The sequence below is a fragment of the Fistularia commersonii genome, chromosome 1 (genome assembly GCF_037954325.1).
Source record: "Fistularia commersonii isolate RoL2024-O1a breed Wild chromosome 1, RoL_Fcom_v1.0, whole genome shotgun sequence".
NCBI classification, from domain to species: Eukaryota; Metazoa; Chordata; class Actinopteri; order Syngnathiformes; family Fistulariidae; genus Fistularia; species Fistularia commersonii.
In genome coordinates this window covers 3,528,012-3,554,922 of record NC_141284.1, presented here as the reverse complement: position 1 = coordinate 3,554,922, position 26,911 = coordinate 3,528,012, and the positions used below count along the sequence as shown (strand labels likewise).

Below are 26,911 nucleotides of genomic sequence, written 5' to 3'. Positions count from 1 at the left end.
GGTCAAAAGAGGTGAAGAGACGGGTTCAAGCAGGTTGGAATGGGTGGAGAAAAGTGTCAGGGGTACTATGTGATAGTAGGTGTAAAAGGGAGAGGTGTACAGGACAGCAATGAGACCAGCGATGCTGTATGGACTAGAAGCAGTTACAATGACGAAGACAGGAGGCAGAGCTAGAGATCACATCGATGAAGATGTTGAGGTTCTCTTTGGGAGCGACCAGGATGGATAGGATTAGGAAGGAGTCTATCAGAGGAACAGCACATGTTAGATGTTTTGGAGAGAAGGTCAGAGAAGCCAGACTGATATGGTTCAGTCATGTACAGAGGAGGGATAGTGAATATATTGGTAGACGGATGCTGGAATTAGAGCTGCCAGGCAAGAGGTCTCGAGGAAAACCAAAGAGAAGATTTATGGACGTAGTGAGAGGATATGAAGTTAATTGGTGTGAGAGAGGAGGATACAGAGAATAGGGTTAGATGGAAAGTTGATTCGCTGTGGCGACCCCTGAAGGGAAAAGCCGAAAGAAGAAAAATAATTTACAGATAACATACATATACCCATATATATATTCTTTGTGTTAAATTTGTAATAATTCTGTTTGTGCGAGGATACCTGTCGCGGATGGCATCAGTTAAAGATGAAATGCAGCGGCGGCCTGTGAGGGGCGCCAGATGACGAGACACGACCGTTTCCAAACAGGAAGGTAGTCGTAAAAAAGGCCCACAGGCGGCAGCAGCGGCGGCGGCGAGGACTCCTGCCAGCTGTGACCTCACAACTGGACAGAGGACGCTCTGCAGAAGGGTGACGCGACCCCTCTGAATTCACCCACTGTCCCGAACGCCTCATAATGCCGCTTCTGTGCAGAAGCGCACGCCGTTTTTTTTTTTTTTTCCCGCCGGGCGTCGAGTCGTTCACCCCCACATCTTGTAGGAGTGTGACTCTTGTCTGTGGAAAAGATAAACTGAGGTTTGTCTGAATTTAGATCTTCAGTTTTTGGACTTTTCTCTCATCCGTGGCTTGAAACCCCACATTTATAACGATTAAATAAGTATTTGATAAGGAAAAGACACCTCGTCACTGAGACTCCACAACCGTAAATGGAACCAGGTGTGCACCCATGAGGGAGTGTGTGTGTGATCGTGCACCTTTGTGTATATGTCAGTCTCTATGTGTGTATCAAGTGTGTCTGTTAATGTATGCTGTGGTGTGTGTCTGTCTTGAGTGTGTGTGCTCTCAGTCCGTCAGTCTGTGCGTTCGAAAACAAAATCTCCAGGTCTCCCGATGCAGTTATTCTGAAAACTTTAATTTATTGATAGCAAAAGTAGCTCTGTTAGGCGGTTTGACCTGCTCGACTCACCGCTGCAGCTCCAGGCCGGACTCTGCCCTGACCCCCACCCCAAAACCCCCACCCCCACCCCGGGTACAGACACGGAGAACAACAGCCTTCTGGAATAATCTTCTTTTCTCTCAGAGAACATTATTGCGCGTCAGTGACCCGGTCACTTTACAGTATCAGACGGAGGAGGAGGGGCCCGGACCCCGGACGGGCGGAGCGGCGGGAACGGGAGAGGCCTCGGAGCGCCGTCTCACCTGGAATCAGTCAAAAGAGGGGGTGAGGGGTATTTTAAAAACAACCCTCGGCCCCCGAATTCAAAGCTGCGCTTTGAGCTGAAACTGGCTGTGAATCTACTTTGGGGAGAGAAAAGGGTTGACTGCGACGACCCCAGTCCAGGAAGAGGAAGCGCGTGAGCGAGCCGGAGGTCAGAGCGGCGTGAGGAAGTAGTCCGCGGGCTTCTGGAAGCCGTGCGTCTGCAGCTGCTGCTCCTGCCGCTGCTGCTGGATGATCTGCCGCACCTCCTCCTCCAGCTCCGGGGGGACGACCAGCTGGTCGTCGGGGTCGGGCTGCGCGGGGGCGGTGAAGTAGCCGCCCTGGCGCCGCACCGGGGCGTCCCCCGCCTCTTCGATCAGGTCCTGGCTCCTCCCGTGGCGGGCCACCGAGCCGTTGGCGCGGGTGCGGCGGCCCGGGGCGCCGGAGCGTGAGCCGCCACCGAGGCAGGGGGAGGATGGGGAGGACGTGGGGGGCGGAGCCGGCGAGGACGGGAGGAGGTCGTGACCCCGGGGGACGGAGGGCGGGGCGGCGGGTGGGGTGCGGGGGCGCGTCTGGGAGGCGGGGCGGTCGCGGGCGTGCAGGCAGTGGACATCCGCCTCCACTTCCACGCGGCTGCCGTTGGAGAATACGCCGGCGATGGGTTCCTCGTCCTCGCTGTCCAGTCCGTTGTCGGAGAGCGCGCCAGAGAACTGCCTCTGGAAGGCCCCGCCCCCGCAGGCGGGCCGCCGCACGCCGGCGCGGCCCTGCAGGCTTACTGCGGGCGCCAGAGGCTCCGCCTGCGGCGGCGGCTCCTCCGAGGACGCGGTGGAGCCCACCTCGCTGCTCATCTCAGACGTGCTGAACTCGCTGCTCAGCTCGCTCGCCGTTCCCGAGGAGACGGGCGGCAGCGGGATGCCGTCCGCAAAGGGGTGAGCGGCGGCGTGCGTCCCCGGGCCCGGGCTGGGGGGCGGCGGCGGCGGCTCGCAGAAGCAGCAGCAGTCCTCGGTGATGCTGAGCTGCACCACCACGGCGCTCAGGCTGTCCGAGCAGCCGGCGCTCTGCGCCAGAGTCACCAGTTTCTTGGCGGCGGCCAGAGCGTCCGGCACGTTCCGGACCGCCTCCGCCGCCTCGCCGGGGGAAAGCAGGTCCCACAGGCCCCGGCTGCCCAGGACGAAGAACTCGTCCTGCGGGGTGAGCGTCACCGTGGAGACGTGAGGTCGGGGCGTCACCGCCGGACACAGGAAGGAGTAGCCCATCATTCGGGTGGAGTCGGTGACGCCGCTAACCTTATTATCCTGCAGAAAAAGGATCACATTTATTAATAATAAATTAAAATATAGAATAAAATTTTTTTTAAAATACTTTGACAGTAAATATTAAATACAATTAATTAATTTTTTTTCATCTTAAATTATGACAATAATAATAATAATAATAATAATAGTAACTTTGTGTTTTGAATGCAGTGTAACCCCGCCTCCGCCCCCTTCCGTTACCTCAGTGATGATGGCGTGGTGGCCTCGGACCCTCCGCCGCTCCTCCTCCTCCCCGACGGTGTGCACGGCCGACAGCTGCACGGCGCGTCCGTCGCGGCACAGCACCGCCTGGCAGCGGCCCACGTTGGCGGCCGTCAGGGTGAGGCAGCCGCCGTGCTCGCCGCCGCCGGGCGCCACCGGGTCGTGCCTGATGTGGCAGAGTGCCGCCGCGCCGCCCAACCTCTGGCCAGCCGTGCCCAACTTCCTGCAGGGAGACGGGATTACACTTATTAATAATATATTTGTACTATTCTTATCTTTTTTTCTGGATCTTCTTGTGATTGATGGAGTTTTTCTACATTTTTGTTTTTTTATGGAATTAGTTCCTGGTTTTTGATGATTTTTTCAGAGATTTCCGGATGAGCAACAATAATGCTTTTATAGCAGATTATCACACAAAATAAAAAAATGAGCATTTCTGGAGTTTAGAAAAAAAAATTGATATTTGATGTGATATGATATTAATCTGTCAAGACTTTTGACCCTTAAAGGGAGCAGAGGTGTTGTGCCTCCGCTCTCCTCCAGGGGGCGCTGCAGCCACATCTACCTCTGCATGGTGAGGAAGGTGTTGGTCATGTGGTCGCCGTGGCGCCGGCTCCTCTGCAGCTCTTCGGCCAGCACGTCGCCCATGGTGCACTGCAGCAGGTACGGCACCTCCGAGTTCCTGTCGCCGTCGAAGACGCCGTAAAGGGCCTCGCGGCCGCCGCAGAAGCTGTCCTGGGCCAGAGCGGCAACGCACGGTCTGGAGGAGAGGAACAGGAGGACCTTCAGCAACACAGGAAGTACTTCCTTTTTTCATTCCCAGTGAGAATTTATCTATTCTGATCAAAAAATATCAAGATAATTTCCCTTCTTTATGGTGTGAATTTATTTACTTGATTTACAACATCCAGTAATACCTTGACTTATGAGTTTAGTTTGATTCTGTGACCCAGCTCATAGCTTGATTTGCTCAATTATTATTACATTTCCTTATCAAAATGATTTGAAATGGCATTCATTTCTTCCGGCCCAATGTTTTTTGTTACCTGATTTCAAATAAGAAAAATATACACTGCTCAAAAAACATAAAGGGAACACTTAAAAAACACATCCTAGATCTAAATGAATGAAATATTCTTATGAAATACTTTGCTCTTTACACAGTTGAATGTGCTGACAACAAAATCACACAAAAATGATCAATGGAAATCAATTGTATCAACCCATGGGGGTCTGATTAGGAATCGCACTCAAAATTAAAGTGTAAAAACAAACTCCAGGCTGATCCAACTTTGATGTAATGTCCTTAAAACAAGTCAAAATGAATCTGTGTTGCTTCCTGAGTGGACACTATGATTTCACAGAAGTGTGATTGACTTGGAGTTACATTGTGTTGTTCAAGTGTTCCCTTTATTTTTTTGAGCAGTATATTTTATGAATAAATAATTAAAAAAATAAAATAAAACTTGGAGATGGGCTGAAGAGGCCAGCGACGGCGGTTGGGGGTGTTTTCCATTTCGTCCACAATCACTTACTGGCTGCACACTTAATGCTATAATGTGTCGCTAAATGTAACACGCTCACTTTGTGGCTAAACACCATTTAGAGACGTCGTGAACGCTCCCTTTTTAAAATGATCAAACCGTCCTCGGGGGTTTGAATGACTCAAATGCACCAAATCCTCATAAACGTCCGTCTGCCTTGGAATAAACTAACGGCTTTCCACTCGTAAGTCAAGGTTCCACTGTACGTATGTTTCCTGATGTGGCGTTTAGCTAGGGGACCTATGGACGGATATCTCGGAGACACTGACTTGCCGGCGCCGGAGGCCTCGGTGTAGCCGTGGCTCCAGACGGCGGGAGCGCCGTGACCATCGCTCGCCGACGGCGCCGACGGAGACGGGTCGACCCGGAAGCAGCGGATGTTGCTGCGGAGAGAGCGGGTGGGCGTTAGGGGTCAGAACCTCGGGATCTGCGTCGCTTCCCGCTGCGTGGGTTCTCTTACTTGAGGAGCTCCAGGCTCCGGTGGTCCAGGTTGAGGCGGGGGTTCCCCGTCAGGTCCAGCTCTTGCAGCTTCGGGGGCAGGGACTCGGGAAGCGTCAGCTCCGTCAGCTCGTTGCAGCTCAAGTCCACGCTCTGGGGACGACGCTCTGCTTTAGTAGCAGGAACTTACCACTTCCACCCAGGAGGGGTGTTAGCATATTATTAGCACAATATTGTTAGCACAATATGCTAACCCCGTGCGGCGCCCCCTGTTGGTACAGCGTGGAACACCACCAGATGCTAGCTTGCCTGGGCTAACCGTGCTAACTCATCCGGTAGCACGTGGTTGCACAATGTGGCAGCGGCTGGTTCTTCGCCCTCAGGCTAATCTGATTTTTTTTTCCCGTCTTTCCGCATTCCTTTCGCGCTCACAATGCATCCGCTGTCTAATGAACGCAACTCTTGCGGATTTTTTTACATTTTTTTTTTTTTTAAAACTATTCTACACACACGGATGCACTGGGATGATAAGTGGCGCCCGAGGGCAGACCTGACGGCGGCCGACCCGAGCAGAGGTCGGGAGGAACTGAGGCGTCGCTTGTTTTCCAGCTCACCCCGGAGGAAACCCCGACAACTAAGCTCTTCTGTTTTACACAATATATACATTCTAAAAAAATAAAAAATAAAGAAAGTAAGAAAATAAATAAAACCTGAAAACCCCATCCCTCATTGGCTGCCTGAAGCTTTTCTTTTAAAAAGACATCAGAACAACAACGACAAAAATAAGACCTGTCTCCTGATGTGTACCTCATAAAAAAAGCCAACATGGACGTTTAAATATAGAGAAGTTGCACATCATGAGAAACACCTCCTGGTCGGGTTTTTATGGGAGACGGACGGAGAGGAAAAATTGCTAGCTCTGCGCACCAGCTAGCGAAGCGGCGAGTGTGCTTGTAATCGCGGTTGACAGCGGCGAAATGAGATGACGGTCCGTGAATGCAGCGGGTCCAAGATTCACGGCGATGAGACACACACACACACACGGACATGCACGAACACACATACACACACACACACACACAAGGGGACAGACCTTTATCTCGGGCAGCTGCAGGACCTCCGGGAACGCGTTGATGCAGTTGGAGTGGGCGGAGAGCGTGTGCAGGCGCTGGCAGCTGAGGATGGTGGTGGGAACGGCCCGGAGACGGTTCCCGCTCAGGTCCAGCTCCTCCAGCTGCTCCAGACGGGCCAGTTTGCTGGAAGAAATCCACTTTATTTTCTGATAATACTCTAGAATTTGTCATTTGTTTGCACTTCCTACGGGTCCTGACCTGGCGGTGAAGGTCTGCAGCTGGTTGTAGGCCAGGTGCAGCACCCTCAGGCGGACGTGACCCGCCAGCAGGGGCACGCATTTGTCCGTCAGGGCGTTGTTGGCGGCGTAGAGCTCCTGCAGGCCGCTGGCGCTCTCCTCCGACAGGCCGGCGGCGGGGAGGCTCTCCAGCCTGTTGCCCGACACGTTCAGGTGTCGCAGGCTGGAGCGAAAAGAGCGGGGTGGTTATTTCGAAAGGGCGCCGTGACGCGTCGCAATAGCGGCGTAATGGGACGCAAACGGCTCACCCCTGGGCCTTGATGAAGAGGTTGTGCGGCAGCTCCGTCAGGTGGTTGCGCTGCAGGTCCAGGACCTCCAGCTGGGATCTCTCCAGCCTCTCCGCCACACGGACCACAGCGTTCCAGCCCGCTCGCAGCCTCCTCGGCCCGCCGCCGCACAGCAGCCTGAAACATACATGTTGAGGTATATGTTGTCGTTTACGCTTTGGTTGCAATGTTTTCTTCGCTCTATTCATGCAAAACAAAAAAACAAATGTAAAATTCTTTTCAAGAAAGCGTGTTGCGCGGCTCATCGTTATGTAATTATAACTTTATTACACAAAATTAGATTTTTAGAAACTGGAATCCTTTAAGAACTTAGAACCCTGAACAAAATTAGTGATCCTTGTTGTTATGCTAATCAGTTATATAATAAGAAAAAAATCTTATTTAAGGCACCCTACTCAACACTAAAGGACACAGACACACACACAGACACACACACCAGATAATGTGAAGTTGTTCATAACACATTTCCGTCCCATTCCCTGCCACATTTGTGTGTGTGTGTGTTTGTGCTCATGTCTGACCGTGTCGGCAGCTCAGTCACATGGTTGTGCTCCACATCGAGGACCTCCAGCCCGCTGCAGTCACACACCCAGTCAGGGATGTTCACCAGCTGGTTCCTGCGGGGATGAAGACACACACACACACACGCACACACGCGCACACAGTCACACACCGTGCTAGAGAAACACCCGCAGTGGTGAGGCTCGCAATGAGTGCAGAAGTGAAAAAGTGCACGTTCAAAAGTACCGCAACGTGCACATACCATAACATATACTTTGTAGTACAGGGTACTGTGTGTCCAGTTAGGCATGTCATGATGCATATCCTAACGTGCACTCCCCACCTCGTGCACTAAAATGCGTGCAGCTCCTGTTTACGTCCCTCTTACACGGTCACGTGTGCTCCAACCAATGTTGTCTAATGTTAACGCGTGTAACGGATTTACCGCACGGTGCATACTGTTCACTGTTCACTTGTGTGTGTGTGTGTGGTAAAGTGCAGCGTGTGTGGAAACGTGCACTGTGGGACATGTGGGACGCACCAGGACAAGTCGAGGACGCTCAGGTTCTCGGGCACGGGCTGCACCTCCAGCAGCGTGAGCTCTGCGAGCAAACACAAACAACCGGTGAGCAGAGTGTGAACATGGCGGCGTGCGATCGGTGGCGGCGGCGGCGGCGCGTTACCGTTGTGCGCGGCGTGGAGGCTCTTGAGGGCGTGGCCGCAGACCCGGAGCTGGGAGAGGCGGTTCCTGTCGCAGCGCAGGACCTCCAGCCTGCAGAGGGTCCTGACGTCCAGCTCCGGCAGGCCGGCGTCTCTCACGTCCAGTTGCAGGACGTGTAGCAGCTGCTCCGAGTCCCCCGGCGCCACCCGCTGGAGCTGGTTGAGCCTGCAGGGAGGGAGGAGCGGCTGAGAACCGGTGGAGGTTCGGGATTTTGTTGTTGTTCCGCAGCGAGCGGCGAGCGCTAACCTGAGGTCCACGTGGCGAGCCGGCAGCCACTGCAGTTCCCCGATGTCCAGGGCGGAGAGCTGGTTTCCCGCCAGGGAGAGGCGCTCCACGCCTCGGAGCTTCTCCAGGACGGCGGGGACGCCGGCGAAGCGGTTGAAGGACAGGCCCAGGAAGGCCAGCGCCTCCAGGGAGCTCAGCTCGGCGGGCAGCGAGCTCAGGAGGTTTCCGTCCACGAGCAGCGTCTGCAAGCTGGACGGTTACCGGGGTTAAAACTCCTTCACGTGGCAATTAAAGTATCTTTAAAAATCAACGTGAGAAAAATGAATAAAAGAGCCGCAAGGTAAGATTGTCTTCCTGGCCTCCTATTGGCTGTGAGTCATGTGACGCGGCAGAGGGGCAGTGAAACTCAAACCGCATTCCTGAGCCGCTTTTACCACAGAGATGCTAATAAAAAGGTCGTAAAGCCGTCAAGCAGCAAATCACACTGCCGGCGTGTCCAGAGCTCGAGCTCACACTGATGGTGCATTCAGGGCCAGGCTGCAGCCTCTAAACACCATTTAAAAATGCTTAATAACACATACTACAAGCTCCCCACAATAAATCATAAATGCTGTGCTTGTAAAAAACAAAAACAAAAAAAAAAAAACCACTGCCTTAGGTTATTGTGAATCCCAGTATTAGTGCCTGCAGGTGCAAATATTTATTTGCACATTTACGACGTCAACTGCTGTCACTTTTAATTTGACCAATTTGTCACTTTTATTGTTTCTTTTAAATGAGAATTTTGTGCATATGTGTGTATGGTGTCCTTGAGTGTTGGGTAGGGCAACTTAAATAAAAAATATAATTATTATTATTATTTTAATGCAAATTTAAATGTATTTCTTAATAAGAATAAGAACAACTTTATTTATCGCGACGGAAATTGTTGTGCCAGTTTCAAGTAAAACATAACAATAATAAATAATAGTAGGAAATTGTATAAACAGTAAAAAAAAAGGGGGGGGTAAGAAATACAAATAAAACTATAAAGTGTCAAAGTCAAGGCTATGAAGTGATTAATAGCTTATCTTAAACTTTAACTACTAGCTATCAAACTGATAACGAAATAAATTGATATAGATTCATTTCATTTACTGATGTTATTTAAATAAAAAAATGCTTACACAGGTAATTAGTCATTCATTAATCCTTTGTGAAGAAACGTTACCTAGAGATTCATATGAAATTAAAACAGTCGCGCTTTTTGGGTGGGGTTGTTTTTTTGTCATTTCAATGCTGAGTAAAGCACCTTGAAAAATATTCGTATTATCAGTATTATCATATTAATAATGGTCCTGCATCTCTTGTTTGGGACATAGAAATTAAAATATGGAGAAGAAAAATAGATGAAAACAACTGTTTGGTGGGAGTTGGCTGCAGAACATGTTCCCCCAGCTCTTTAGCAGATCTAGACAAGACCGCCGCTCTACGCAAGCCTTCTACCTACTTCAGCATGGTTCCCACTTCCGGGGGCAGGGAGGACAGTCGGTTCCCGGACAGGTTGAGCTCGGCCAGCAATGCCATGTCGCACAGCGCCGATGGGAACTCCGACAGGCTGTTATTGGACAGGCTGAGGCTCCTCAGCTTACAGAACCTGCAGGAATGGGGGTTGAAGACGCTATTTAGATTTTTTGGTATTTTTAATTTATTTTTCACGTTGCTTCAGGCTAATTCTCCAGCAATAGGAGACATGTAGAAGTGGATATATACAACCGGGTCATTTATTTTAACCATATCATAAATATACAGGTATATACTAGGGCTGGGACTTCTCTATTACAGAAAACATAATGTACTAAAAAAAAAAAAAAAAAAAAAAAAAAATTAACGATTTGTGCTGCAAACATTTAGATGTGTTTGTGATTTTTTAAAATTTGAAAAGCCATTTTATTCCTAATCATCCAGCTGATCCAGCAGAGACACTAAGAAGTGGAATAATGTATCGGTATACAACCAGGTCATTTATTTTACTAGGCTTTTACTTTAACGTGTAATATGTAATTAATAAATTACAGAAAAAAAATCAGTGCGCTTAAAAAAACTAACAAATACAAAATAAATAGTAGTAATAATTCAAACATAAATTAATTAACAACACTGGTTGAAGGGGAATTCAAATAAAAAAAAACTTCCAGATGCAAGTTTGAACAAACATGCTGTTCTTTTCATTTTACACATGAAGTAGCTTCCATCTCCTGTCCTGTGTTAGCCCCTCAGCGCTACACATGGCGGTCACCAATGCTAACTTAGCCGCTAATACGAGCAGGCGTAGACAAACGGGGAGGAGGGACGGGAAGTTCACGGTAGCTCTCAAGGACGGCCCTTCTATTTCAAGCGGGCTGTTTTCACCGCCGGGGCCTCTTGCAGCCACAATGCCAGTGCGGTTCCAGGTAGGAGCAGAGCGTTTCCTGCCTCCTCCAGCGAGGAGGAGGAGGAGGGAGGAGGGTCTTCGGCGGCCCACGTCCTTCCGAAGGAGTGTCAACGCTGCCGTCGCACCGCGAGGAAAAACGCATTCCTCAAAACACCGCCTGGGAAACCTGTTTTTACCCAGAACAATAGCTTGGTGCAGGTACACACAAACGCACACACACACGCGCACGTCAAGCTTTCAGCGCAGGATGTGGGAGGTGGTGGGAGAAGACGCCAAAGAAGAACGACGTGTTTCTGTCTGTGTTTCTTGTGGTGTTGCAACTCCCAACTCATTCATATTCATAAATTGACTGATATTTGGCACGGCATCCCAGTGGAGTCAATCTCTGCGGAAGAGCCGCTAACAAGAGACGACATTTCACGGTCAGAATGGCGTGACCCCCCCGGCCGGAATTCAGTTCCGACCCCGTGAGTCTTCCCCGTTAACAACCGCTCTCCTCAGCCAATGAAAGCGCAGAGTTCCATGTGATGCGTAGGACAAGCTAACGGGGGAGAGGACGGTGATCATTTCATACCACTGAATGGTAAACGATGATATTACAATAAAGAGGATGGAGCCTCAGCACGAAGCCCACAGAGCCTGACTGCGCGCGCGCACACACACACACACACACACACACACACACACACACACACACACACACAGTTGGGGGGGGATGAAGGGTGTGACCGCTGATAGGCTGCACAGGATATCCTGATCCGCTCTGACCCGATTTGAGGCCGAGATGGACTGGGATATTGGTTGTATCCAAGGAGCACACACACACACACACACACACACACACACACACATACACACACACACACACACACAAACACATAATTTCCCTATTTCTTTTTTCTGCAATTGCTGAAAAACTAGTCAACAAGTATTTTCCACCCCCAGGATCAGCTGGAGCAAGTGGATGCTACGTGACATGAAGGTTTGGAATAAAAAAATAAATTAAAAAAAAACAAACAGAGGAAGACCGTTGCAGTTGTAAAAACATTCAAAGAAACGTTGATCTGAACTGAAGCTGCTTCCTGTTTACATTTGGTTATCTGTCTGAGCGCTACCCCGCTTTTTTCTGTTTTTGTTTTGTTGGAGTGCAGCTGGACCAAACAGCAACAAGAATTAAACCCGACCCCCTCGCCCAGCCGGCCAATCAGCTGCTTCCTTTTAAGAAAACATGGCTTGCTAACATGAGGGCCAGGCCAAATGTTGGCTAGAAACACCAGGGGTCGTCGGGAGGTAGATACTGACTGTGTGTGTGTGTGTGTGTGTGTGTGTGTGTGTTCCCAACCTGGTGAGTGCTGGAACACCTTTGTGCGGCGACATGAAGTTGTTTTTGAGATTGAGGTGTGTGAGGTCCTGGCTGTAGAACAGCTGAGCGGGCAGTTCCTCCAGGCTGCAGCAGGACAGGTCGACCGAGTTCACCCTCTGGGACGCGATCTGAAACAGCGGGAGGGAGGAGAGGGGAAGGGGTGTGTGAGAACAGGACACTTGGATGAGGACGTGACCCGCTCCGAGGAGTCGCAACACCACTGAATGTCCCTTAACATTAAGATTAACGCTTCGTCAAACGGACCGTTTACTTCCTTAAAATGCGATTAAAGTGCATCTATCGATTATGAAAAGAGTTGGTGAGGAATTTAAAAAAAAAAAATGTTGCGACTAATTGGAAACACGTGCACATAATCAGCTGCTTATTGCAGCTTTCCTCTAATAACCGCTGCGAGGTGGAATCATATTTTATTGAGTAATTAATCTATTTCTAGTATAAATTGTGATCAGCTATAATACTGACGAGCGATCAGTGAAGCTCTACTCATTCATTCATTCACAGGGCGGAGGGTCCTCAGCCAATCACAGCTGACACTGAGGCGAGAGGGCGGGGTTTAAGCCTGTCAATCACAAGGCCACATTTGGAGACATCCAAGCATTAACCCTCTTGTTCGCAACTACGGAAAATGTGGAGATGTTTGTGGACCGCTGGGGGAGGGAGGGGGTCGGCCTCGAACCCGGAACGTTCTCGCCAAACCGCAAACCTGACAGGTCATCCGGTTGTCGGCCGCTCGAAACCCGGGCCCACCTTGGAGGCGATCCGGTGCCAGCGCAGGTGTTCGGTGTAAGACTCGAAGTTGATGTAGTAGGTGTGGCTCTGGGGCCCCGCTGAGCTGAGGGCCAAACAGTGACTGTGCTTCTTCACCTCCTCCACCTGCCCGCAGGAACAAACGTCAGTTTTTGGTCTAAATCTGATCAAACACATGATGTGGAAAAACAAATGAGCCCCTCCTTTGCTGTTGAAGCCACAATTGTGTCCTCCGGAACACTAGGGGGCGCTATAGGCTCCCCGTGATTTTCATAAATGGCCTGATTTTCACCGGATTGGGATCATTTAAGTGATTTTGAAAGTGGGAGCAGAGGTCAAAGGTGGCCGCACGCGCTCAGAGAGGGCCTGATGGAAAAGCAGTGTTTACAGCCGGTACCTTCCCCCCGATGAGCGGCAGGATGTGCATCTTTCCCGTATGTGCGTGTTTCACCGACGAGACGACGAGGCAGGTCCCGCTCAGAGTCACCTGCCGCTTCGACCAGCGGGTCACCGGCAGCGCCAGCTTCCCCTTCCGCACGTTGAACACGCCGGACAGCTGCACCCGCTCCGAGCCGCCGACGCTCCGGGGTTTGCCTGCGGACACGTCGCCGTCACACCAAGGTTAGTCACATGAGCGTGAGACGTTTTCTTTCACACGCATCACCCCCAGACAGTTGATTCCACCGGGACTTTTTGTGAATGAGACGGGCTGCCGGGTTATGTAAGAGAAACGTGACCAATAGCCTGCAGGGCGAGGGGAAGAGGAGCCAGTCAGGCATGAGCGTCCACATTAACCCCTGCAAGGCATGAGGGCATGGAGCCAGTCAGCTGGATCACACTAACTGTATTTGTGTGTGTGTGTGTGTGTGTGTGTGTGTGAGTTTGTGTGTGTGTGCAGTCATAAACTGAGTATGTCCTCACAGCCACACCTTCAAATGTGTAATGCATTAGTCTATATTGAGTTGCGGCACTTAAGATGCCTTATAACTCCATAATAGAATAAAACAAAAAAAATAAAATCAGCATTTACAAAACATTACAATCCTGCAGTGACTTTTAAATTAGAAAATAAATAATGAAAGAAGTGAAGTTTTCAATTTTAAAAGAATGATTTGACAAGTTCTCCTTTGCCTTTTTTTTTCTAAATTCGGTCTTATGTCTTGCGCATCATTTTTGTTTGTTGGATTTTTAAAGTAACGTTTTATCAATATCAATAGATACTCCTAAATAACACACACACACGCACACACACAAATATATAATAAAACAAAAATCCAAAATACAGTGTCAGGGTGTTCATTTTTTCTTTTACCATTATGCGTTCTTACATGGCAGTGGGGTAAAGATGGTGAAAGCTGGTGTGAATCCTGCAATCAGATTATCTCGTAACGTAACAGCCTCGCTTAGAAGACGACTCGTGACTAAAAAGGGTTTACGATTGTTCAGGTAATTTTCTAATCAGGAAACGGAAACATAGGATTGAAAAATTTGTAAGAAATTTATGTTATATCCACTACAAAACTGCCAAGAATTGATCGAAAATCACCTGATATAACATTTCAAAAAAACGTATTTCTGCAAGGGATATAAACATAAGTGAATACAGTTACTTTTAAATACTATTAAAATAAATAACATCATGAATAACCCAAAACAAGAAATCCAACCTCTCATGTTACACTGTTGGGATTTTTTTTGCTGCAACTGTTTAACAGGAAAAAGCCTTCTAACGTAATACTTCATCCTCCCACCCTGTGCTGTATTGTGGTACTTTTTGGTGTTTTACTCCATGAGTGAACAGGAGTTATTAAAAGAAACTGTCTAAGCCGCCTGGTCTCCTAAACACGTCTTTCTGAAAGTAAACATGGCGGTGGAATGTGAATTGTGTGTGTTTGTGTGTGTCGGTCCGCCCTTCCTCGGGTGATGTCGATCTTAACACACGCACACACACACACACACTTTCCTTCCTCCTACCCTATGAATGGGGGGACACCCCGCCCTGTGCCGAGTAACCATAACCTCAATTTCCTTTTTTATCTAATTCAAAAATAAATGAAAAAGGTTGTCGTGTCCCTGCCGGAACTTGACGTCAGACAACTTCCTCTGTCACTTTCCACTGGACCTTCCAGCACGGGGCAGCGGCTCCTTCGTGACATCGTGGCCTGAACCGTGTTGGGCCGGGCTGCGACCTGATATCTGCTCATTTGGGGGATAAAAACCGACGACCGCAGAGCGACACGACTCTGCAGCGGCGGGGAGCCGGCTTGGATACGTCCAATCGCAGGGGAGGTGAAATCTGAGTTGCGCAGAGGTCGCCTTGGACAGCGGGCCGCGCCTCTGCGTCGGTGAGGATGAGAATCCTTGACGACATGACTTTGCTGAGTCAAGGCACCGTAGTGCAATAAAAGCCCCCCCCGCCCGCCGTGCATGACAAACACTTTGTCAATACCCTCCCCGAAAAACGATGACCGGCTGATCATGGCGAAACCTTAGCCAGGTGACCCCTAGAAAACTATTAATAGGTGCGTGGGCTAACAGTAGCGCAGACCTGTGATGTTAAGGGTGCAGTTACACCCACTGACCACTAGGGCCATCGTGCATAAAAGGCCAATGGAGTAGACCAGTTCCGTTTCATTTATTATTTGAATCGGACTTTTATATTGAAAAAATGACCGAATTCTCTCAGTTATATCCATCTATGACTCACTCTTGACGCGTGTCGAGATGCTTATCTCGGTCACGTGATACATTAATGCTAATATTAAACCCACGAGCTCGCAAAACGAGTAAAAAAACGTACGTCTTTGGAAAGTTTCCGAGCAAAGGGGAAAAGGCCCTGTGAGGAGACAGAAGAAGTCTATGACCTCTAAGAAAAAGAAAAGTGCATTTAACAGACAATACCGGGAGACCTACTTAAAATGCGGATTTATCGCCACAGGTGATTCCCACGCACCAAGCCAGCTCTGCATAATAATTGGCGACTAGCTCTCCGATGAGGCAATGAAGCCTTCGAAACTGCTTTGCCAGTGGGAGACCATGCACCCTGCATTAAAAGAAAAGCCTTGGGAGTATTTTGAAAGATAAAAAAAAAGCGGGAGCATTTGTATATCAATATGTATTTATCCGCCACACCTTAAAGGCCGTTCTATGAAAATATTGCCTGACATTAAACCGGTCCGTGGTGCAAAACAGGTTGGGGACCGCTGGAGGCGACGATTAATGAGGACGGGAAAGCAAATGAATAATCGACAATGATGAAATAAAAGATGTGCAATTTGGAAAACAGTGAAGGGAATATGCTAGAGGAAAGCCATTTTGCAAATTAGCGCCCGCAAGGTGGAAACCGATCAGCGACTCTACTCGAAAAATCCGGACGCCGAGTGCTGTTGGGACGACGGCTTTGGACGCAAAGCATGCTAATCGCGAAATGATCAACCCGCTTCACTTCACTTCTTGTCCTTCTCTTCTTTGTATCGTCCCATTTATAGAGTGGATTCAAGAGACGACGACGGTGCTTATTCATCCGCGGCACTTGGGAATCGGTTTCGTAGAGAACGGCGAGTGCGATCCGGCCAGGGATGGCGAGGGCTTTGTGCTCTGCCACGGTGCTGTTAAATGAAAAGAGGCCTGGGGGAGATGAAGATGCAGATCCTTGCAGCAGATCATTAAAAAGGTGCAGAGGACGGGGAGCGAGAGCAGTGATGGTGTCTGGTTTGGATACGCTGAAGAGAAGACAGGGATGTGGAAGATCTGGGTAGAAGGACGCTGAGGTTGTAGGTGCCGGGCAGGAGGTCCAAACAGATTTAAGGATGGAGGGAAAACAAAGATGTAGTGCTGGGTTATTGGGTGTGGCGACTCCTGAAGGGGGCAGCCCAAAGGAGAAGAAGATTCCATGCAAGATCAACAAGAAGTTGCCTGAGAGTTAGCAGGAGCTCACTTAGAATTTCTTAGAAAGCGACACAGAATTCGGAGACAAACCCGCCGCTCTCCGAAACCCGTGGAGCCCCTGACACTGTTTTAATTTTGAACAAGCACGTTCCTTCTCTAAATCTGAACAGTCTCCACTGAGGAGGGTGAAACCCATAAAAGAACACGGCTATTTACCTTCCCCTTAACTCAGCTGGTGGACAACAATAACAACAACGAGGTAAACAGAGTCCAGAACCAGCCCATTATTTTTAGGGTGTTTTGGCTTTCGTGACCACCGGTTACCTCCAGATGTGTCTGCACACACAGTGCGTGTGTGTTTGTGTGTGTGTGTGTGTGTGTGTGTGGTAGGGTTTTCACAGTGTTTTGTCCCTCCAGGACAATCGACCCTAGCTGGGCGAACGAGGAAAACACAATGAGGTCGCCAACGGCAAAGCGATGACAGACACACTGGGCTGAGGGGGCTAACAGATCACAAGATTATCAATAACCACGAAGCGCTGTGATATGGTCACCTGCCGAGATGACATGAGCAGAGAGGTGACATAAATAAATAGAGAAATTGAATAAAAACGTGAAAATAAATGTGTTTCCTGCTAAGTCCCGATGAACATCCTTGAAGGTCGACCGTGACAAGGTGTTTTGGGAGCCGTTAAGTGGTTAGTTTGTTTTCCCGCAAACTCACCGAAGTAGAATCGGATGAGGCAGCCGATGTCCGGGTTCATCCCCTCCTCCTGGACCCTCCATGGGTCCTCGAAGCCCAGGTCGCTGAGGTACTCGTTCAGGATCTGCAGTGGCCGCTCCTCGTCGCTCAGCCGACGAGCAGTGCCGCCGTGCAGCTGGACATAGAGGGCCGGGGTGGGGCCGGCGCCGATGGGCTCCGGCCACCCTCTGCCCGGCGCTGGGATCTCCTGCTCGGGCTGCACCGACCCCGAGCTGGTCAGGGGGCGCGTCTGTGAGCTGCTGGGGCATTTAGAGGGCGGCGCGATGAGTTTCCGAGGGTCCTCGCCGTCGTCGTCCGGTGCGGCTTTGGTGGCGGCGTCTGAGGGGTCAGGGGCGGGGGAGAGGTCGGCGGCGGGGGAGTGCGCCGGGGAGGAGGTGAGCTCCACCTCGTCCGATGAGCTTTCAAACGGGTCGGGGCCCTCGTTGGCGCTGTCGAAATTGGGGCTCAGGGCCGAGGAGTCGGTGCCCGGACCCTGGCCGTCGCTGACCGAGTCCCTATGCTCGGCGCTCCTCGGCCCGCCGGAGCTGAAGTCCTCGCAGGTGCTGCTCTCCACGTCGGACCCGGAGTAGACCCCGAAGCAGTCGGCCGCCGTCAGGCTCAGGTCTACGCCGATGTCGCTCAGGTAGATCTCAGAGGAGGAGTTGCTGGCCGATTTATCATCCAGGAAGAAGGCGGAGGTCAGTCCGGGGTCAATGTAACACTGCTTATTGCTGCAGAACTGCAGAGCCTCGGCCTCCTGGGCTTTGAGGACCGTGCCGTCCGAACCCTCACCGGATCCGTTCATGCCATCGCCCTGCCCGCTGCTGTCCTTGCAGACGCAGAGAGAGGCGCCACCTCTGCCGGTCATCCTCACCACCGCCCCGGCTTTGCTGCCCTCCAGCTTCCCGGCCACCTCCCGGGCCGTGGCGTCCGCCGTGCACAGCACCGGCCGCGGGTAGGAGGGCGTCAGCCAGTCGTGGACGTGGACGCAGCCCCGCCTCGGGTCCGACCTCACCCACGTCCTGTCGGAGGCCTGGAGCTGCTTGGTCTGCTTCTGCCGGAGGAAGGTCTTCCTATCCAGGCTGAGGGTGCTCAGCGGCGAGGCGGAGGGCGCCGGGCCGGCCGCCTCTGCTGGGGACGCCCCGGGAGAGGCGCCGGTTGGCGGAGCACCGAGCGACAGGTTCCGCTTGTGGCGCTGGCGCCTTTTGCCCAGCAGGGTGTTGACAGAAGCGCTGCTGGTGGCGGACGAAAGGCTGTAGATGTTGGCGGCTTTCACCGCCGGGAGGGCGGCGTTTTTGGCCGCGACGCCGGCGGCGACCTGGTTCTGGTAGATTCCGTTCCGGATCGCTATCTGGAGAAGGGAGGTGGCCGCCAGCCCCTTCCCGAAGAGTTTCGCCTCACCGCCGCCGCTGTCATCCTCCCCGATGGACGGTCGCTTCCCGGCGGACAGCGGCGTCGCCCCGCCGGGGTCCGGCGCCCCCGGCGGCGGCTGCGAAGTTACCGGGGAGTCGCTCTCCCTCGGACGGTCCATCCCGTTAGCGGCTAGTTTAGCAGGTGAGTGCTAGCACCGCGTTAGCTCACAACTAGCTCGGTCGTTCCCCGTGTTAGCCTAGCATGCTACGGTGCTGCGTAGTTCGTCCCTGAGTTATCCCCCTACATTGTCCCGTTCCGTGCCGCGCCCGGTAACCCACGGACGGGAGCTAATCGGCCCCGCCGGGAGGGAAGATTCGAAACGGGTGGTTTTCTTCCCTCTCACTCGGTCGCCATGGAAGTCCGTACGGGGAAGGCGCAACCGCCGCCGCACAGACAGATGAGTGACGGTCAGTCAGTAGGACAGGGCGGGTCTCATTGGATATGAATTATGATGCGTTCACGGTTTAATGAAAGCTCGGAAATTGGAGCACATTCCACGAGTTCGCGCCTTTACGACTGCGAGTGTAAAGTAGCGGTAAAATTCATTAAAATAAGATATAAAAGTAAAAACAAATTAAACGAGGCTACTTTATTTGAATTCGGGTTGGAACATATATCTTGGTAAGACACATTTTATAGCATTGGGATTTTACAAATCACACATTTCATATAACCTTAAGATTAATGGATACTTTACATTCCAGTTTAATGTGATTAGACGCAGTTTAACAGTGATCTCTCTCTCTCGTTCTCTCTCTCACTCACACACACACACACACACACACACACACACACACACACACACACACACACACACACACACACACACAGACGAACAAGCGCATGTCCTCACAACCATAAGAACCACGATTTCCAATTTCAACAGGAACCTGAAGGCACCACAAACTGCAGTTTTACTCAAACATACACACACACACACACACACACACACTCGGTCTCTCTCACACACACACACACACACACACTTGCGCACGAAAGGCACGATTTGCTATTTCAACAGGGACCTGAAGGCACCAAAAACTGCAGTTATACTCAAACGCGCACACACACTCTCTCTCTCGCTCACACACACACACGCGCACGAAAGCCACGCTTTGGTATTTCAACATTTCAACAGGGACCCGAAAGCACCACAAGCTGCGGTTATTCAAAGCGGATTCTGAAAATGTGTCACCAGCCGCGAAAGAAAAACCCAACGTGAATACTTTCCCTGACGAAACTCATTTCTGCAAACCAACGCGATGACTGATACTGGTGTTTGCCTCCAAACTTGTTGTCGTTCAATGGGATCCGTAAAGAGTAACAATAGGGCGCTACCCAGCGGAGAAAAAGTCGTACTACGACCGGCACCCCAACATTTCCCCCATAAGTTACTCATTATTATATAAACTGTGCATTAAAAACTGTTTCTTAAATTAAAAAAAGGCAAACTGTCGTCCTTTATTGTGGAATTTTCCCCACCTGTTATTCTTACGTATTAGTTGGATTCCTCCTTTATTCAATTTATTTTTGTCTAATTTACTCAATTCCAATTAAAAGAGGTACACTTTCTTAAAGGTCATGCTTGAAATTCACAAAATGTTATTTATCGTGTCCTTGACGAACTGAACAATGGTAACGCTTCATGCATCCTGTGTGCCAGAATGAGTGTCTGGAAAAAAGAGGAAAAAAAAAAGAAATCATGTTTTCCTCCATGTTTGTAGTCCAAAGTCAAGCGAGTGGAAAATATCCACTAGAGACAGGGGTTTGAGATGTAATAAAGCTAGAACGCCTAACCAAGCAATCGCACTTCCTCGTTGGACAGTGTCTGTGTGTGTGTGTGTGTGTGTGTGTGTTATTGACCTTTAAAAATACAGTAGAGAAGAATTGCCTCCAAAGCATGTGAGAAGTTGCCTGAACTCCAAGGAGAACAGAACTACAACAGCACGAGTAAAATTTCTGTTTATAACAAAAATGATAATAATAATAGTAATATAATCATTGTCAGACGGGGTCTGAGAACCACAGTGAGATGGATAAACGTCCAAGAAACGCCAGATCTGTGAGGAATAAATAAATAAACAAATAAATACAGAAATAAATTTGTTAGTGACACCAAATCTGTGAGAAAATTCAATCAATAAAGAAACAAATGAATAAAAAAATACATTCATTAATGAGTGTGAATGTCGTTAATGAATGAGTGACATGTCAAAGTGACGAGAAATCTGTGTGGAGTTAAATAAAAGTAAAAAAATGAATAAATAAAACATTAAGTGCATACAAATGTAAAGCTGACAACAAATCCGTGAGACAAAAGTAAAAATAATAAACAAATGAATAAAAAATTTTACAAATGCATTCATAAAAATGTCAAAGTGACAACGAATCTGTCAGGGGTTAAATAAATGATTATATAAATTTAAGTATCAAAGTGACAACAAATCTGTGAGGAATAATAAAAAATAAACAAAATAAATAAATGAATAAATAAACAAACAAACCATTAAATACATAAAAATGTAAAACTGACAACATATCTGTAAGGAATAAATAAAAAAATGAATTAAAAAAAACATTAAATACATAAAAATGTAAAACTGACAACATATCTGTAAGGAATAAATAAAAAAATGAATTAAAAAAAAACATTAAATACATAAAAATGTAAAACTGACAACAAATCTGTGAGGAATGAATAAAAAATGAATAAAAAAAAACCATTAAATACATAAAAATGTAAAACTGACAACAAATCTGTGAGGAATAAATAAAAAAATGAATTAAAAAAAACCATTAAATACATAAAAATGTAAAACTGACAACAAATCTGTGAGGAATAAATAAAAAAATGAATTAAAAATGAATTTAAAAAAAACCATTAAATACAATAAATAAACTACTTCTACTACTACTACTACTACTACTACTACTAGTACTACTTCTACTAATAATGATAATAATAATGATGATAATAATAATAATGATAAGTAGAAGAAGAAGACAAAGAAGAAGAAGAAGAAGAAGAAGGATGATGACAATAAGTAATAATGACAATAATAAACTGGAAACTTAGAAATCTATAATTCTCCAAATCACACAATTATATTTGTGGAAGTGGGAGAGAGACAGAGAGTGAGAGAGGTAGAAAGGGTGACAAGCAGAGCCAGAATTCAAGCCAAAAGGGGAAGAGACAGACAGAGAGAGAGAAAGAGAAAGCGAGAAGGACTGGAAGCGGCAGAAGGAGGGGTGGCGGCGAAGGGATGGACGGGCAGAGGGGAGGTGAAGCCGGAGGCGGGGGTTCCTGATTGTCGTCGCCTTTGTCACTTTCACATTCTCACAAGACCGATCTGTCAAAGTCCATCAGAGAGCAAAGTGCAACACTTTATCTCTCCCTCTCCCTCCCTCCCTCTCTCTCTCTCTCTCTCTTTCTCCTCCCTCCTTCCTCCCCTCCCTCCCTCCGGTCTCCACCTCGCCTCTCCAGCCTTGCAGACTTTCACTCTTCTCCTTCCTTTTGCCTCTGACTCCACTTCTCCTCCCACCGCCGAGGTAAGTCACGCTTTTTTTTTTTTTTTCCGCCGCTCTTTTTTGCCACCGTTTCAAAAAAAAAAAAAAAACAAAAAAAACAAGAGTAAATAAGAGTTTGCAATTCGAAGCCGCTGCTTCGCCCGGCGCACGTGGAGGGTGGCGCGAGGGGGCTTCTCCTCGCCCGGAGGCCCGGCCGAGCTTTCTACGGGGCGACGACACGAGGAGCGAGACGCATGACAGACGTTTAATCTGAGATTATTAACCCCGGCAAGATTAAGAGAACCAGGGGGGAACCCCGTGCGTCCTGCTAATCCTGAAAGGGGGGGATTACTGGCGTGGGAAACGTGCTGGTTGCAGGGTTAGGGAGGGGACATCGGTTTGATTGATTGATTGATTGATTGATTGATTGATTGATTGCTTGGCGGATGATTGAAGGGCCGTGTTGAGCGAGGAGCGTGTCTTCACTTCCCGCTTCAGCCTCGTGCAGGGATGTCAAAGGTTAGCCGGGGCACGATTAGTTTATTATATGGAATAAAAAAATAAAGTGGAGAATAATAACAAGGCAATATGACTGTGGACACAAACACAGGTCACATACGAGAAAATTCTATTCAATTAAAAATGTAGTAAAATAAAATAAAATAAAATAACCATAGATATAAACAGAGGAGATCACCACTGGGAAGTAAAAAAATATAAAAATACAAAAGTAAATCAAATGAAATTAAATAACCGTAGACAAAAAAACAAAGCAAAGCAGGAGGTCACATTTGGGTATGAAAGTGAAATAGAAAGGCATAAACAAATAAAATCTAAATAAAATAAAATGAACAGTCGTAAACACAGTGAGTCGTGTCTGGGAAGTAAAATAAAATAAAAAGGAACAAACAAAAAAAAACAAAATAAAATAAGAGAAAACAAAAGAAAAATAAAATCAGGCAAATGATGGAATACTGAAAGAAGAAAAATAAATAATATCAATATAAAAGGCTGGATTTCCAACCCCCGCTCATTATGTTTCTCGTCTTCTAAAAAAACAAAAATATATTTTTGTTACATATTGAGTAAAAATCTCTTATTAGTTATATTTATATCAACAGCGCACCACCCCACCCTGACCCGCCTCCAAAAATGTCTCCAAACACATTAATTCATTCACACCTTCATTTCCCAGGGTCCGATCTAAAGGCGGCACATTTATACGCATAAAACAAAAAATAGATGGAAGGCGTCGTGATGAACGATAAAAACGAGCGCACTGCATTCTGTCAATGGTGAGGAATTCTTATCCTGCAGTCCCTTGAATGCATGACAAGACTGATGAAACTTTTAACTCCTGTTTACATTTCCAAACGAAGATGTTCCGATTGTTTTTTTATTTTTATTTTTTTTAATCTTATTATGTGATCCTCTTTTGTATTAAACAATTTATTTCTTAATTTTTCACTTATTATTGAGACTGGGGTTAATATTTTGTTCTATTTTTTCTAATTTTCTTTATCATATTTCCAAAGGTTTCTAAGTAACTGTTATTCTCAGCTGTGCATTTTTGATTTTGCAATTTTTGGTTGATTTTGGTCCTTTTTCCCTGGGTTTTCCCAGAATTTATAGGTTATTTATTTTCTATATTATGATAAAAATAATTAACATAAATATGAATGATTCTTTATGTCAAATATAACTTTTTTTCTTTAGGTGTGTGTGTGTGTGTGTGTGTGTGTGTGTGCATGTCGGGGGTTCTCAGGGAAAAGCCAAGAAAAGACAGAAACAAATACGGCCGATCCCTTCTGGAAATGCCCCTCCTTTAAAACCCCGAATAAAAACTATAATTAGACGGGGCCCGTTTAGGCTGAAGGACCAGCCTATAGCAACCTGTGTGTTTATGTGTGTGTGTATGTGCGTGTGTGTGTGTGTGAGTGTGTGTGGTTGGGGGTCACACACTCCTTTTGGTTCAACAAATGGCGACGAATATAGATTGTAGATGTTTAGAGAAAAAGAGAAAAAGGTCTAGGACACATATGATGCCCGGCAGCCTATAGATGCCTTGTGAGTGTGTGTGTGTGTGTGTGTGTGTGATCAGGGCGGTGTCTGGTGGAATTTTTTATTTTTATTTTTTTTTTTATAGCGATATGTATCAGGATATCAGCTCAGGCGTGGTAAACAACACGTCAACACGTGCACGCTTTCAGTAAACGCAATTTTGGAGGTATATTTAATTCTCATTTTTTTTGGTCACCTCTTTTATCTGGCTGATTTCTTGCTTTTATTTTGCTGATTTCTTGCTTTTATTTTGTTGGTTTCTTGCTTTTATTTTGGTGATATCTTACTTTAATTTTGGTCAATTCTTGCTCTTATTTTGGCAGTGTTTTACTTTAATTTTGGTATCTCCTAGCTTTTATTTTGGTACTTTCTTGCATTTATTTTTGTAATTTCTTACTTTAACTTTGGTTATTTTTTGCCATTTTTTTGTTGTTTCCTGGTAATTCTAAAACCCTTTCAGAGGATTTCAGATTATTTCTTTATGTTGATTTCTTGATATTTTAAAATAAATTCTCTATCTGGTTTTGGGGTTACTGGTCTGAGAATTTTAAGGGACTTTCTGCTGTTTTTAATAAATATTTTGGAGCTGAATTACTATTAAATAATATTTACTATGTAAATTTATTTATGCATTATCAACATTTTTTGGGAATTTCATGCTGATTTTAAGGTAAATTGTGTATCACCTCCCAAGGTCATTCTATTTTCAAATAATCCAAAGATTTCTTATAAGTTTCACTGCATCGTCTGCGAAACGTCAAATCTTTTTCCTTGTTGTCGCAGACTTGACTTCAGCGAATCACACACACACGCACACACACACACACACACACACACACACTTAAAATTTCTGGTTGATTTTAATGTTTTTACAATTTAACTCTTTGTTCTTGCAAAGCTGACATGAGGTAAAGTTGTTTGGTTTAAACCTTGCCAGTAATCCGGGTTAATCCGGCAGTTTGTGTGCGTGTGTGTGTGTGTGTGTGTGTGAGTGTGTGTGAGGGGGGGGGGGGGGGGCACGGTGGCATGTTGCGGCGGCGGAACCGCCCGTATCAGTGTTTGCTCCGGTCACATGATCAGGGTGAAGGTAAGGTCTGCGACACGCGCCGACTCGCACCCTCAGCTCCACAGCAGCGACACACTCAATCGAGTGTGTGTATTTGCTTGCACAGATGCATGATATGATCCATGGAAAAATGGAAATAGTTAATAAAAACAAAACAAATAAAATAAAATAAAACAAAATCACCATAGACACAAACAGAGGGAGTCAGGACTGGGAAGTAAAATAATATAAAAAATACAAAAGTTAATAAATTAAAATATCTGTAGACAAAAAAAAAAAAGGCACGAACAAATAAATCTTTATAAATTAGAGTAAAATAAAATGACCAGAGTCATCAACACAGTGAGTTAAATTCTGGGAAGTAAAATGAAAAGACACAAACAAAACAAAACAAAATAAAATAAGAGAAAACAAAAAGAAAATGTCTGACAAAAAAATCAGTTTAAAAAAACGACTGAAAAAAAAATTACATTTTTAGCGTGACCTATAATAATATTGATAATGAAAATCAGTAAGGCAGTTACTTAAGATATACTTCTGAAGGTGTGCGCATGTGTGTGAATGTGTGTATGTGTGTGTCGGTGCACATTTGTACATATAAATACAGAAAAACTGATTAGATTTGGCATGACAAAAATACTCATTATAATAATACTGACATTTTAAAGAGATACTTGCATAAGTGTGCATGTGCACATTTGTACATACTAATACAGAAAAAAATGTATAAAAACAATAAGTAGTGGTTACTTGAGAGATGCCTGCATAGGTGTGCATGTACATTTTTGTCAATATGTATATAAAAACAAAAAAAAACATCAAATGTTTTGCATATAGGAACAACAAAAACAACAATAAGAAGTGGTAGTTATTCAATGGATACTTGCATAGGCGTGCTTGATGTGTGTGTGTGTGTGTGTGTGTGTGTGTGTGTGTGTGTGTGTGTGTGTGTGGTGTGCATGTAAAAAAAAAAAAAACAAGACAATTGTCATTATTATATTTGATATGATCAATCTTGTGATTATTTCCCCACTTCCTCTATAACACGCTTTATCCTCCGGACCTATTTTCACTTCTTCCGCTAACGCTTTGTTCCTCATCAACTTCCCTGTTGCCACAACAAGACAATAAAGAACACACACACACACACACATACAAGTACTCCGTGGTCTGAGCGTGTTGTGAGTAACTTCTTCCAGCCACTGAGGGCTTTTTGTATCATCTGCACATTCTGTGTATTTTTTTTTGTTTGTTTTATTTGGGGGGGGGGGGGGGGTGTTAATAACTGACCTTCTCTAAATTGTCATTTCTTGCAAGGCTGATTTTTATATTTTATTTTTATTTTTATGAATTTCCCAGCTGACAGGACAGAAAGTCAGATAAAACTGGTTTCCACCCCCGCCCCGCATTTCCACGCAGACAACCCATGTGACCGCCCCCCCCCCCCCCCCCCCCCCCCCCCCCCCACACACACACAAAAACAAACAAAAAAAAAAAGTA

At 47.0% G+C, this 26,911-nt stretch overlaps 1 protein-coding gene across 1 annotated transcript; it reads right to left on the bottom strand.

Annotated features, from left to right (window-relative positions):
* Positions 1-1,294: 1,294 nt before the first annotated feature.
* On the bottom strand, positions 1,295-19,176 carry LOC147237139 (PH domain leucine-rich repeat-containing protein phosphatase 1-like). Its single transcript, XM_086144519.1, has 17 exons — positions 17,347-19,176; positions 13,132-13,328; positions 12,735-12,860; positions 11,946-12,094; positions 9,680-9,826; positions 8,212-8,439; positions 7,928-8,130; positions 7,786-7,846; positions 7,265-7,360; positions 6,705-6,860; positions 6,419-6,619; positions 6,181-6,343; positions 5,110-5,240; positions 4,919-5,032; positions 3,671-3,865; positions 3,085-3,328; positions 1,295-2,883 (listed from the first exon to the last, which is right to left on the bottom strand). The coding sequence occupies exons 1-17, from the start codon at positions 18,893-18,895 to the stop codon at positions 1,762-1,764; spliced, it is 5,082 nt and encodes a 1,693-aa protein (XP_086000645.1). The 5' UTR covers positions 18,896-19,176; the 3' UTR covers positions 1,295-1,761.
* Positions 19,177-26,911: the final 7,735 nt, after the last annotated feature.